This window comes from Haliaeetus leucocephalus, unplaced genomic scaffold (genome assembly GCF_000737465.1).
Source record: "Haliaeetus leucocephalus isolate CR32 unplaced genomic scaffold, Haliaeetus_leucocephalus-4.0 Scaffold339, whole genome shotgun sequence".
Taxonomy (NCBI): domain Eukaryota; kingdom Metazoa; phylum Chordata; class Aves; order Accipitriformes; family Accipitridae; genus Haliaeetus; species Haliaeetus leucocephalus.
The window spans coordinates 3,930,354-3,944,903 of record NW_010972775.1 but is presented as its reverse complement, the minus strand read 5'-3'; the positions used below and the strand labels follow the sequence as shown (position 1 = coordinate 3,944,903).

The window sequence follows — 14,550 nt, the reverse complement described above, 5'->3', positions numbered from 1 at the left end:
GGCGGGGAGGTCGCGCCGTAGAGGTCAGCGCCTTGGCGGGGGCCAAGTCGGGCCGCGGAGGGGATCAGCCCCCGGGCATTCCCCCACACACCCCCCACACCCCCGCCCGGGATCGATCGTGCGCGGCTTACCGACAGCACCGGCTAAAAACGTCATTCCTGAAAAGAGCCTGCCTGGGGAAACGAGAGCTGCCGTGCGACGTTCTGCCCAATTCCTTTCGGGCCCACTACCTGTCCTTCGGGATTTGCTGGGTCTGATCTCTGCCGAAACGCAGCCGTCATTCCTGGGGCTGTCGCGGAGACGCTGCTGCTCTTTGCCTTGAGCAAATGAAATCTCTTTCGCGTCTTTAAGTAGCAGCCTGTTGGAGGCTAACTCATGGAGGAAGCCCCACTTCATGTATGTGCTAAAACATGGAAGAACTATCAAGAGTTAATCTCACAACTCATGACTTTAAGGTCAGAATGGATAGGTTTTGTTTAGCCTGATTCTCTGCTAGCATTACAGATGCTGAACTTGAGCATAACCTGCCAGGCCCATGATTTCTGGCAAGACAGACCGTTCCCTTTCCAGGGCTACTCTGGAGCGTGAATCCTGACTCAGTATGCAGGAACTGTATCACGAGGGCACTTACGCTAGTCAACTTCACGTTTTCATTTAATTGCTCCAGCTGCTGCCTCAAACATGTGGCTTGCTATGATAAACGTTGCTTGCCTGCTGCAATGACCTTGTACATCTCACGCTGGGTTACAAGTAAAGATCAATTCTAGCTTAAATTACTCCTCCCACAGCATTCATTAGAACATACATGGGAATTGTATTGTTTCTAGTTGTTAGCACCAACGCAGTTTGTCACTTTTGCCATACAGCTCTATTTAAGCATACATGCCAGTAAAGATCAAAGAGAACAAATACAAGTTGGACAGGGGAGGAATACAAATTGTCAAGTACGTTCCTATCTAGCCTGATAGCTGCAGACAGACTAGATACATGAGTATGGTAGAATTGAAGCAGTGCGAGTCTGTTTACACTTAGAAGTCTTCTGACTCTTAAGTCGCAGAGGCATGAAAAATCCTAGAGAGGAGGGTAAGATTGGGAGGCTGTGATTTTTCTGCAGTTAAGTATCAATACTGATACAATTGGGGATTTTGTCCATGGTGCTCAGCTAGGCAAGAGGTAAAGCTGAGGTAATCATCCCAGTTTTGCAGCTTAATGACAGTTTGTAATATTCAGATGTTAGAAAGCGTAATTCTTTGACTATGCTGTGTAGACTTGTTGCTATGGTGAATTTTGTCTTTAATGTGCATTTCGATTATGCTTTTTAAAAACTGTCAGGCACAGAGAAGGCAACAGTACAAAACCTATAGATGTAAAAGGTGGAAGAACAAAATTCACCACAGTTTGAATGGAAGTGACACTAATGCAAAGTAGTTTTGGAAACGTTACCTAAAATGTGTAAAGATACTTGCCACCCAACTGTAATGACAGTGTTTGATTTTTCACTTTGCTTTCCATGGATCTTGATCCTTAGCGTATCATCTATTTAATGAGAGTTACTGCAACCTTATTTCAAATGTGTAGTATGTGAGGGCTCAGGTTATTGTGCGGTAACTTTCCCTCACCCCCAGGCAAGACAGTAGAGTACAGCGCATAGCAAAGCGGGGCTGTCCTGGGTTTACCTTGTGCTAAGAATACGCACATGAGGTGTCAGTGCACAGAATGTTAGAGAGCAACTTGGCAAAGTGTTACTCTCTTGTTTCATTTGGATTTTTATACGAGTTTGAGATAGGAAATTTAAAGCAATATGATTTTAAAATACAGGTTTGCTGCAATATTGTTAATTTTTTAAAATCCCACTTGTGTAGTAAAATAGCTTCTTTTTGTTTTATATTCCTGCAGGTTTCTCGATTGCTAGGTGCTTTCAAAAACCAAAAACAGGTGACCAGAAGTTTTGGTAGTGCTGTGAGTATAATAGTACCTTCTTTTTCTTTTAAGAAGTTTCTCAAGAAAGGGGTTCAGAAATTTACTTTAGTAAGATTGCTGTTGTTATTACAGTCTCAAAAAATAAGGCCTAAATAAGTGAACATATACACTCTTAATGCCATGCTGGATTTCTATTGGTTAATTACTGTCTTTGGCAATTGCATATTAAAGTGTGATAACACAAAAGGCTCTAGCAAAAGATAGAGATGGCATGAAAACTTTTCACAAAATAAGCCAGTCTTCTGAAACTCATCTGGAAATGGGCAAATATTGGGCACAGTAGAAAGTTTGTTGAGAAGCTTCTCATTTTCTTTATTTTGCAGACTTTCCTCCAAGTGCTAGATTTACTTTACTGCTGCTTTTAGAATACCTTGCATCTAAAGTTCTGCCTTTTCAAGGCCCTCTTTAAAGTATTTTAGACACTGATTGTGTATTTCCTTGTAGATGTTTTACCTTCTTTATGTGTATGTGTTTGAAGTGCCCACGGGCCTTTTTTTTCAGTGAAGGCAGCCTTGAAAACTGCTCGGGCAGAAGCAGGGCTCAGCACTACTGCATGCACCCTTAAGCAGGTCTTAATTTTAAAGAGGAACTGTGGCTTTTAATTACAAGTTTTGTAGAACAGCAGGTAGAAGAGCTAGAAAGGAAACTGAAGGGTCGCTCACATTTTATATGGTATACAAAGATTTAGAAGGTGAGGCACCTCTGGTTCTGTTTATACCACATTATTGTTGCAGATGGAATGTTCTCTGGCTCAGGTGGAGTCCTGCTGTGCTGTGATGCAACAACGCAAGACAGCACAAAACTAATCTTGAGGCATTCCACCAGTTATGCGCTTGCTCAACAGCAGTGTTCTTTTATCTGAAGCTCTGCTTCTTTTGACGTGCACAGTGATTTTCTTTGGCTCAAATTAGTTAAAGGTTCAGTCAATATGTACTGAAATCCTCAATATTTTGTGTGGAGAAGGATGAAACATACCTTGTGAGTTGATTTTAATTGGGGGTTTTGCAAATAATGCTGTATCTGAGCTGCCTTTTTGTAGGTAATAATGAGCTCTTACAAAACTGTTGGAAATCTTTAAATAAAACAAAAAGAGCTGGGGCACATACACTTAGAATAGTGATCATATTTTTTTTTTTATCAAAGCAGAGTACTTTCTTCCTGTTATTCAGTGAGCATGGGCTGTGCAATTTATTTCATCTGTTTGATGATAAAAGAAACAGGACTGAGAACATTATGGAGGAAAATAACTTGGTATTGTTAAAAATGGGTCTGAGATTTTTACGAAGTCACTTGAGAAGTTTAGATATGCATGACTTTTTTTTTTAAGGTGAATGTAGCTTTTCATAAATTTATGCTTTTCTAGCATGTGTCAGTATTATGCAGCATGTTGATAATATTGGAGACACATGGGTAGCAGAGCCATAACTAGGTAATATTATGTCCTCTCCAAATTTCAAGAAGAAAGCAGGCTGAGATCATTCATTTCAAGGAGTGCTGAGCAGGAACCTGCCTTTCAGGTTAAATCTCTGTGTTTTGAAATAGGAATAGATAGTAGGCAGATTTTTAAACAATTCTCTCAAAACTTTTGCACGCTCCCTTTGAAAGCAAGCTGGTCATTCTCACTCTGTCCAGTACTGCTATTCTTCACAGTGAATATTTGGTAACTGAAACTTTCTTTTCTTTTCTAGTAGTTACTTGGTTCCTACAACACATGAAAATGTTTTCTATGTAGAAGACAAGCATTCATTTGTTGTACTACTGATACTTCTTTACCTAGGTACAAACAGTAACTTTAATCCCAGGAGATGGCATAGGACCCGAGATTTCTGCTGCTGTCATGAAGATCTTTGATGCTGCCAAAGTAAGTTGTATTTGTCTTGCTGTAAGCGTTGTAAGTTTAACTACAACAACAAGTAGGCATATTTAAAATGTTTTCTCTAACTTCCAAAAGATCAAGTCATGTTTAAGCTATTAAAACTTCTTGACAATAGGAGTCTGAAGATTCAGCTAATAAAAGATAGGATTGTGATATCAAGGCAGGGCTTGAAACTGTTAGCTGGCAGAAGAGTAGAGAGTTGAGAGCAAACGCGGTGTTTAATTTTTGGAAATATCAACTCAATATATCATATGAAATCATCTTGTTGATGTAGCAATCCTGAGCAACTCATAGAAGATGTTCTTTCATTCATTGTGACTTTCAGCGCAAATGAAAGTGTCTGTGAAAGGACTGGCTTATTCTTAGAAACCAAACTGCTGCACTGCCAAACCCATTCGTTCACTAAGTATATCCAAGAACTGTTTTACTACCTATCTGAGGAACTTCACCAGAATTTGTTGAGTTTCCTTGAAAGGAAATACAGCTCTTCAAGATAGATGCCTGTTAAATCATTCCACATTAGTAACAGTACCAAGGCATACTCCCTTTCTACTACAACTATCTGACTTAGATTTGGAAAAACTGAAGTTCTCTTTAGTTATGTATGAAAACCTTACAATAGTTTTGGTTGTTTCTGGGGAGTCAAGCAGGATGCGTGGAGGAATAAAACCTAAGTTTGTGTGTGAGTGCATGTTTGCAATACTTAATCAGATTTGTTTGTTTTAAAGGGGATTATCTAGTACGTTATGCTTAGATTGGTTCTGTTTGCTTATGAAAGCCCTTGTACCTTTTCCTTTATGGTCCTTCCTGATGAAATGAATGGGTGGCAGCCTGTCTCCGCTTAGAAGATTCCTGTGGTGAATGCAAATTCAGAAAGCATTGCAGAACATTTGCAGATTTTCAGTTAGATAACATATATATGTATCTCTCTGTTATATACTGTCTTCCAGGCAGTATGGATGATGAGTTCTCAGTGAATTCAGTTTTCAAATGTCTTGTCTCTTGTATACAAGAAACTCAACAGCTTTAGGAGCTTGAAAGAAATAGCATGTATCTTGCAATTCTAATGATTTCTGTGTATATGACACCTAGGGAGACATTGAGTATTCAAGTTTATGATGATACGTTGCTCATAAAATTTCATTTTCACTTACTTAATTACATTTTTTTTAAATTGTTTCTTTTTGAGTTCAAACATCTCATGCTTACTCTCGCTCACCAGAGAGAAATAGTTTAGGAAGGCCTGCACAAAATTCCTCATGCACCTTTTTGTGAAATGGAAGTTAAAACTTTAAGCAAAAGTCATGATATGTAAGTTAACATAGAGTAAATGTGTTTAGGCTCCTATTCAGTGGGAAGAGAGGAATGTTACAGCTATCCAAGGACCAGGAGGGAAGTGGATGATACCTCCAGATGCCAAAGAATCCATGGATAAAAACAAAATGGGATTAAAAGGTACTTTAGGGGTTAATACAAAGATACTAAATACTGTTGTTTTTATTGTGAGTCTGATTTAAAGTCGAAGTCCTTCATCTGTAGCACAATAAAATGGCTAATTATAGGGGACAGCCTATCAGGTAGTCTTCTGTAATCTTAAAACAGTCCTTAATTTCAAAGCCATAACTCTCATAGATCTTCTAGGAAGTACATTAAAGGCGGGTATTACTACATAACAACCTTTGGACTCTATGCAGAATGCATTTCTAATGCGATTGATACAACTATATTCCTAATGAATAGTATCTTTTTATGTTGTTTTCAGTGAAGACCTTTTGTAAAAACTCCTATTCCATGTAAGGGTTGCAATTTGGCCTTTAAACAGCTGATTAATATCACTGTGTAGTACTGTACAGCACAGAGAATTCCTGTGGCATTTCAGCAAAAGGGTTAAATAGGAATTTGGAGATCCTCTGAAAGAGTACCACTTTACCTAGAATTTCAACTCTAAAATTCATGGAGGGGTTTATCTTCTCATTAATTTTTTTTTTTTTTTTTTTCCTTCAGGGCCTTTAAAGACCCCAATTGCTGCAGGGCATCCATCAATGAATCTGCTTCTGCGTAAAACCTTTGACCTTTATGCAAATGTACGTCCCTGTGTCTCAATTGAAGGGTATAAAACCCCATATACAGATGTGAATATTGTCACAATTCGAGAGAACACAGAAGGCGAATACAGTGGAATTGAGCATGTGGTATGTTGCTGGAAGTGTTGTGTTTCTGGCGGGTTTTCTGCGTTTCATGAATGATAATTTTGCCCATCTTAGGCCTAGTACTAAGAGGTTGGGTGGTGTTTTTTAAGTTTGCTACCTATAAAAAAGTTATTTTATTGTGAAATGCGTTGTTGAGACTGACTGCCTCACTCAGAATTCTACTATTTTGTTCCAAACATTCATACTAGTGACTTGAAAAATGAGCTTACGTTTTTACTATCAATGCAACTACTGTCTTTCAGATTGTTGAAGGTGTTGTGCAAAGCATCAAGCTAATCACAGAAGAAGCTAGCAAGCGTATTGCAGAATTTGCTTTTGAGTATGCCAGAAATAATCAGAGAAGCCATGTTACTGCTGTGCACAAGGCAAATATTATGTATGTTGACACTTCTTTTTGAGAAGAACAAGAAATAGTAATATGCATTTAATTATAAATAACTTTTTAAATTTTCCTCAAATGTATAACGTCTGTTGATGCTACTGGGAGTAAGTAAAAAGGGAAATAAGTAAAGTAAATGCCTCCTAAGTAAAATAGGCAATACTTACCCAGTACTGATAGGGCTGTAATAATTATGTACTAATGTTTTTATTAGTAAGTCTGTAGTAATCCTATGACTTTCCTTGCAAAGCTCTTATTTTAAAAATAGTCTTAAATTAGAAAAATGAATTTAAAAACTGAGGATGAAAATGGCTAGTGTCTTTAACAGTTTCCAAGCCACTTTGTGCTGAACTGAGTCATAACATGTGTGATACTATGTGACACCACCTTTACAAACTCAGTAAGCCTTTAGTAAATGAATATGAGTCATTCTGAGAATTAAAGTATGCCTGTTAAACTACTGATACAAAAATTCTAAGAGGAATTTTAAAAGGCATAACTTCTCTGATAATATATATTTAAAATATTATTTATATTTAACATAAGGGATAATGAGTCACAAATTAAGTTTCTGCACTCTAATATTTTTGTTTAATACTCTGTTGCATGCATTTTTCTTTATCTTCAGTATTGTTTACTTAAAATAACTGCAATATTCTCTTGTTTATTTAATTGCAGGAGAATGTCTGATGGGCTTTTCTTGAGAAAATGCAGGGAGGCAGCAGAAAACTGTAAAGATATTAAATTTAATGAAATGTATCTGGATACTGTTTGTCTGAATGTGAGTATTTATATGTTTTAATTGTGGATATTTTTTCATTTAAATTCTTAACCTTAATGAAAATACACTTCTTTCTAGATGGTTCAAGATCCATCACAATTTGATGTGCTTGTTATGCCAAACTTGTATGGTGACATCCTCAGGTATGGAGATTTTATTTAAACTAACCCAATGTGTAAAATATTGTTACTTTCCAGACAGTTATTCAGGTTATATGCTAGCCAGATGGTGATGATTTTATGCATCCAGAGTTTAAAACTTTATAAATCAGACTTTAAATGGGAAAAAAGGATGGTATTATTACACTTCAATTATTAATATATTTTTGAGAGGGGCTATATGATAGCTTATGGAGGCTATGAATATTGTTCAGATGGGGCAGAAGAGAAATTTTTCCAAATGCGTGAAGAATTGAATGGCTTAAATTGCAATAAAGAATGCTTAGTTAGATGTTGGGGAAAAAACTTTCTAATCTTAAGCACTAAAATAGATGTAAAATAGATTGTATAAAATGACTGTAGGACCATGATGTTTACAGCAAGCTAGCCACACAGTTAAATATTCTGCATAGTCACTGAAGAATGAAATGTATGGCCTCTTAATGTCATACCAGCTCTTGTTTTATGTATTGTATTTTTCCCTTACCTTCAAATTAAATTTCGTATTTTAATAACATTAATACTAGAGGTACTTGATGTCCTGAAGGCAAAATCCATCAGCACACATTTTCCATTCTGTAAAATGTTTAGGTAGAGTGTAAATTCAATTAAATACTGCATGTAAAATTAAGCATCTTAACCTGAACTTTTAAGTGTATAACATAACATTGCTTCTCTTTGCATCTCTAAGGGGAGATTGAGAAAATAGCTTGAATCAGAATTTGTTTAAAAGTTCAACAATGATTTACATCTTAGAATCCATCTCCTGTTTTTGTACAGATAATAAATGTAAAGGTAACTTACATATAAGAAGAAATGCTTGTTGAGCTTCTCTTAAAACTACACTTTCTCTATGATAAGGCTGTTTGTCACCTTTAAGAAAAACCAGACTCCAATTAATTCTTCTTTCCTTAAGAATTGGTAGAGGAGTCCATAGGGCCCTCACAGCAGCTGTTATGCTGTTAACTAAAAGAGATCAAATCAGATGAGTCTCATGATCAGTACTATTTTAACTCACTTCACCTAGTTCTGTATCACCCATTTTAAAGTTCTCATAGAAATTCCATAAAGAATTTCATACTTCTAAAAAATTTTCAATAAATTTGAGTCTGTTCTTGAAGAAGGGCACTCTGTCACTGGGGAAGGTCTCACCTGCAGTGCTTTTTTAAAGCATGAACATAATGCCAAACAGGCTTCTTGGACTGAATAGGTACAGAAGGAGATCTCTTACCTTGAAGCATTAAATACCTACAGCAACAAATGTAGACTGTATCCATTTTTTTCCCCAGACTCTATACAACTAAAGCCAATTGGTTTATTTTAGCTTAAACTTAAAATATTGTTCTGCAAGGTCATCCAAACTTTTCTGCTTATTAGTCCTTGGTTAGCTAAGTTGTAGGCAATAAAACAGTATGCTAAAATATCAAGAGTTTTAAGAGCCTTGTTTATCAGTATGTTCAGCTTTGAGGGTACAGTATAATGACTATAGGCACAGTTGGTTTGTCCTTCCCCATGTTAATTTTGGAGGAAAGCAAATGCAGATTGGTTATGTCTGATGATCTGCTCATGTCAGACTTGTGACTTATTGGCTGTTCAGTAAACAGAGGGGGAGAGCTAGTCTGGTGTCACTCAGAACATGTTCTTTAAGCTACATGCAATAAACTTTAAAACTACTATTCATTCACCTACCCAAGCAAAATTCTTCTAAGTTTTCTAGAAGGACTTTACATATGAAAAGTAGTTCTGTGGCCTCTTCAGAGGAAATAAGACTTCTGGATTGTTACAGGGAACTGTACATTACAATTTTTGCTAGTTTTTGAGACTACTTCTGTGCTTTGAGTACCTTTTGCTGTGCCTGTGTGTTAATCAGCTTTATTCTAGTATTTGAAATTTCCTTTTAATTTTCCTTTATTAAATTGTCTCCTGCTAGTAGTCCTACAAATTTTCAAATGTTCAATGGAGTACAAGTGGCTAACAGCATCTATTCTTTCCCAATATTATTCACAGACTGTGTGGGTATATAAGCTAAGTTATTGCTGCAATAAAATGAGAAACAAAAAATATTTTAATACCTTGCAGAGAGGCAACTGTATATGGAAAAACTTGTGGGTTTTTCTGTTTCTTGGGTTTGGGTTTTTTTTCAGTGACTTGTGTGCTGGACTGATTGGGGGTCTTGGAGTAACACCAAGTGGAAATATTGGTGCTAATGGAGTTGCAATTTTTGAATCGGTAAGTCTTCTTATGCAACGTATAGTAGTAATAACTACTTTGTCTCAACCTGAGAATCTAAAATTTTTCCATGATGTGCAATGTGGCTGTCATTTAACTAAGTTCTCTGTAAAACTGTTTTTTACTGTGAAGACGCTGAAGCATTACCCAGAGAGAGTATTTATAAAGTATGTATTACACAGAATTTTTTGCATGTCCTTTTACTGACACTTTGTTTTCCCTCTTTTTCATAAGATAAATACCCTCTGTGAAATAGAACTTGAGGGGCACAATTAGGAGATATTAGGTGATCTAGTTTCCCCTTTCTGATGCCTTTGAACTGAATTGTTCTGGTCTTTCCTATCTCCTTTCCACTAACTGTATCACAGTGAAGTCAGTCCTATTTTAACATGCTTGTGCTCAAGGACTATGTGTCAGGTTGCTTGCATACACTTGAATTGCCTAGGACATTTTAATCAGCATACTGACATCGTAACAGATAGGTTCACTTTTATTTCTAGGTTCATGGCACGGCACCAGACATTGCAGGAAAAGATTTGGCAAATCCAACTGCCCTTCTTCTGAGTGCTGTAATGATGTTGCGTCACATGGGACTACACAAACATGCCACAAAAATTGAGACAGCTTGCTTTGATACAATTAAAGATGGAAAGGTAATATGAGGGTGTGCAAATAAATGCAGTGAATTAAAATCATACTGTATCACAGCAAAAATTAACGTAGAACATTAACACCAGAACAGTGGATGACCTGCTGTGCTAGTGTGACACATGAGCAGTGCCGCTATCCTTCTCTGATAGTAATTACATTATCTTTGGTGGTATTAAATCTGCCTAGCTGAGTAATAAGGACAGGCTGTAGCATTCCTTGTGTCTCAGTAATGCTCATCTTGCATTTCCACAGCTTTGTTAACTCTAAAAGCTAGAGCTGGATGGCTGTTTTTCAAGGGGATTAGAGTTTTAAGTAACTAGTGATATTTCACTTGTGAAGTTTATAATGCATACAAAGCATATATATTTAAGTCTGGATCCTGAAGTGAAGGACACTCATTTGCCTTTCATAGGCTTAATCATGCACTTTATTTATAGCATTTCAGTCCTGACTGTAATACTTTTGCTCCTATTTTTTCAGGTCAATTATTTTCCTTTTTCCTCCTAACTGCTTTCACTCCTTTCTGGACTACAAAAGAACAGTTTTTATCCAGTATTTACTTTTTCCCTTAAGATTGTATGTGATTTCCCTTTGGGAGTAAATGTCTCCAGATGCAAGACTCAAATGGGATATTATGGGATATTCGGGGGGGGGGGCTTATGCGCTGAAACCTGACTTGAATTTGTGCTCTTAACATTATTGGTTCACTCATCTACTTTGACATCCACCTTTTCAAAACATAGCTGGAAAGATCCTGAAGATTGCAGTTAAAGAGGATTAGCAGTTAGCCATGGTGGTTCAACTATCTCAGGCAGGAGCATAAGAAGCTGCTTTGTAATTAAAAGTAACAAGCATGCTTAAACAAAAAGCTGTCATAATTTCATAAGTGGTCTATTTGCAGCTATCTTACTGTGTGTAGAAGCCAGTTAAAAAAAAAATATCTAAACTTACAAGTGAATAAAGAGGTGCTCCTGTAAAGTTCCCATTTACTGCTCTGGAAATGAAATCCTCCATCTGCAGGTCAGTAATTCTATGGAAGATAACATAGTGCAAGTTTTGTGACATGGCTACTTGTTTACTAGTTACTTACAATGTTATGATTATATGCTCACAATGGAGAGAATCTTTTTAAATTGAAAAAAGCATAATGCAGTTAAAATGACAAGATCCTAAAATAGTAACCTTGATTGCCTCTCATGCTTGCTATTTCTCCCTTTCCTCCCTTCCCCCCAGCCATTTAATTAAGATCTGTGTGTGTGTGTCATGTAAGGGGAAAACTAATGATTTTAAATTATCTCCTAGACTGCTTTAATCTAGCTAGGTTGGACAAGCAATGTTGCCCACTTTTTTTTTTTTTTTTCAATTTTTCTATCTTAATGCTGCCAGACAGGAGTTGTACTTGTTGAAAAAGTTTCTTTTAACTCTGCATTTTTCGATCTCTTAACTAAACTAAGCAAACTTAAAGAACTTTTAACATGGCAGCATTAAGAGCTATGTGTGCTTTTTCTGTGTGGGTTTCCTTTTAAAACAAAACAAAACAAAACAAACAACAAGACCCAAAAACCTTACTGAATTACTCTCAATTTGTTGCCTTTGTGCTGAGCCTTCATATATGAATTTTACTTCAAAAGGACAAACTTCTTACTGAAAATCTAAATACTTAACAATCAATTATACTGTTATGTGGCCAGGGGACTTCGGAGAGGTTTGTCCAAAGTCTTCTCTACTTGCTTCAATCTGCAGAGTCCTTACTGATGACTATAAGAAACTTCATGTATGCCTTCTGACCCTTATTTAGTATCCATACACAACATATAAGGTGAACATATAGAACTGTTCAGAGACAAGACTAGCTCTGTAAAACATTTTAGTAATACTGTTTTTTCTTTCTTTCAGGTCTTGACAAAAGACTTGGGAGGTAGCGCCAAGTGTTCGGAATTCACAGAGGAGATCTGCCGCAGAGTACAGGACACAGACTAAGCTTTTCTCATTCTATTAACTCCAGAAGGACACATCACACAAAGTACATTATATATAACCTGATATCCATATGCATATAGTTTGCCTGTCTCTTAAGAGAGCAAACTTTTTAGTTAGGGCTTCTTCATTAATAAATTTAGTCCAAATGGCTACAAATGATGCTTGTGCCTGCTTTCAGTGGACTTTTCTAAGTGCTTTCTGTTTTTTATTTATTTTTTTTCTATCTGGTGAACATTTTTATGTAAGTGAATTCTTTTATCGCCACTGTAACTGTCTACCATTTTTCATTTCAACTAGAGGTTTTTACTTACCACAAAGAAAAATTACGCAAATAAACCAGTAACAGAATTAGTGAAATGTAAAAGCACCTTAATGGTTAAAACCTAGTTTACTGATCTTACTGAGATTTAAGATAGGTTTTCAGCCTAACAATAGCACAAGATGACCTTCATGAACAGAAACGGGTATAAAATAACGTAAAATAGCAATTTCATGTTAAAGCAATGAAAAAAACAGTTTAGATACTCTGGTGATTCATTAAATATAGCCTTGCCCTCCAAGGGCATGAATAAAGAAATACAATATTCTAGAGATTTAATCAAGTTGTGTATTTTTAAAAAAGCCCACAACCATTAACCAGAAAGGGTTGAGATTTAATGTTGAAGTAAAATTATTTTTCAAATCTATATACCAAAATAATTCTTACAAGCTTTCCTCTCTGACACATAACTTTACAACAGAGTTCTAATGAGAGTAAATTATACAAAATTACTTCTGCCCTATATTGTGAGGGGAAAGTACTAACTTTGCAAATTTATACTAAATATTTCATGACTTCTGCTAGAATGCATTTTGTGTTGTAGTTTTATGCGTAGTCTGTTCAGTGTGTCTTACTGTATTGACTATTAATTTTATTCTAGAAATTCTGAATGTAAGGGACTAGTCCTAAATGGATTAAGACAGATCGAAGGTTTGGTTCTGGTGCTTATGTTCCAGAAACACATTTCATCCCTATTCAAGGGGATCCAAGACTATTTTTTCCCTGCTTACAAAGCTTAATGGGCACAAAAGCAACTCTTTTCCCTCCCTTCTTCATCACATACAGATCATCATATGAGTCATTGTGATCTGTATGCCTTAAGGTATGCTTCCATTAGTACACCCTACAATAAAATGTATATTTTAAAACTCAACTATAGCACAGGATTATCCCTACTGCCAGAAACAGGCTTCTTAAAGCTTAATTCTATTAATAGATATTATTCTACTTATCTGCTTTCTATTAAGACTGTTTAGGCAGGTTGTTTCAGAAGTAAAATCAATTTTGAGTAACAACTTCTAGTGTCACTCTATAAAGTAAGCATCCCAGCTTTTTTTATACAGTCTAACAACATGTTGGAGGAAGGACAATGAGCTTTATTCCTCGTGCACTCTGCTTTTGGTGAATAGGGCAACATTTCTTTCTGTGTTTTACAAGCTGCTGCTTCCTTGTTTCCTTTAGATCAATATTGTTAAAGAACTTCTGAATTACCATTGCGCACAAAATGGGGAAAAATAAACTTTTCAAAGTCCTGTTGCTTGTTTTGTTTTTATAATCCTAGGCTGCCATCTCGTCTTTCGTGTTGAGCTGATTATTGGTACTTGCAACAAATCTTAAGTCTGTAAGATGTGTTAAGACTGGTAATAGAGCTTTCCCAGAAATAATATCCTATTCTGCCTGATTTTTTTTTTTTGGTCAAGAACAGTGGCTGTAGCTTGCCTGCTTGTGTTAGCTATTTTAACTCTACCAAAGATCACTTAGTAACAGCAAACCTTCAGACAACTTTGTCAAGTATGTCTGCCACATAATAGGATTTACTTTTTATATGGGGAAGAAGAAATGCAGCTCATATTTGTCAGAATTAGTATAATGTGAACATTTAAACATGTAGATACACACTGATAAACATTGCTTCTAAACTCTTGCTTAAAAAAAAAAAAAAAGTGCTGTAAACCATTTAAAAGAAGTTTCTGTTTTAAATAGCGCTTTAATGTGAGAGCACCTGTATTTGCTACTTTATGTCTTTCAGTCTTAGGGAGCTATTCCCCCAACCTTTTTGATTGTTTTTAGGAGAAACAGTAATGCTTATTTCAACATGGATTTAAGAAATGATGAGCTGCTGTTTTCACAGGAGTCTGAATACTAGCCCCAAAGAGTGTCTATAGGTTCTGAAATGTTGTGTTAGTGAACAAAAAGAAACTCTGCTCTGCGAGGGAAAAAAACAGCCCTTTTGATTTTTTTTTTTTTTTAATAATTATCTTTATCA

At 36.2% G+C, this 14,550-nt stretch overlaps 1 protein-coding gene across 3 annotated transcripts in view; it reads left to right on the top strand.

Annotated features, from left to right (window-relative positions):
• The window catches only part of IDH3A (isocitrate dehydrogenase 3 (NAD+) alpha), a 12,841-nt gene extending 438 nt beyond the window's left edge, over nt 1–12,403 (top strand). The window contains exons 2-11 of one of the 3 annotated variants that reach the window (XM_010571672.1): nt 1,897–1,959; nt 3,758–3,841; nt 5,197–5,311; nt 5,861–6,048; nt 6,309–6,442; nt 7,124–7,226; nt 7,305–7,369; nt 9,529–9,613; nt 10,114–10,266; nt 12,161–12,403. In XM_010571672.1, coding sequence (XP_010569974.1) covers nt 1,897–1,959; nt 3,758–3,841; nt 5,197–5,311; nt 5,861–6,048; nt 6,309–6,442; nt 7,124–7,226; nt 7,305–7,369; nt 9,529–9,613; nt 10,114–10,266; nt 12,161–12,244 — 1,074 coding nt within the window. In that variant the 3' untranslated portion in view covers nt 12,245–12,403. The remainder of the gene's footprint in view (nt 1–1,896; nt 1,960–3,757; nt 3,842–5,196; nt 5,312–5,860; nt 6,049–6,308; nt 6,443–7,123; nt 7,227–7,304; nt 7,370–9,528; nt 9,614–10,113; nt 10,267–12,160) is intronic. The other 2 variants (XM_010571673.1, XM_010571674.1) reach the window with 2 other exon arrangements.
• The last annotated feature ends 2,147 nt before the right edge of the window (nt 12,404–14,550 follow it).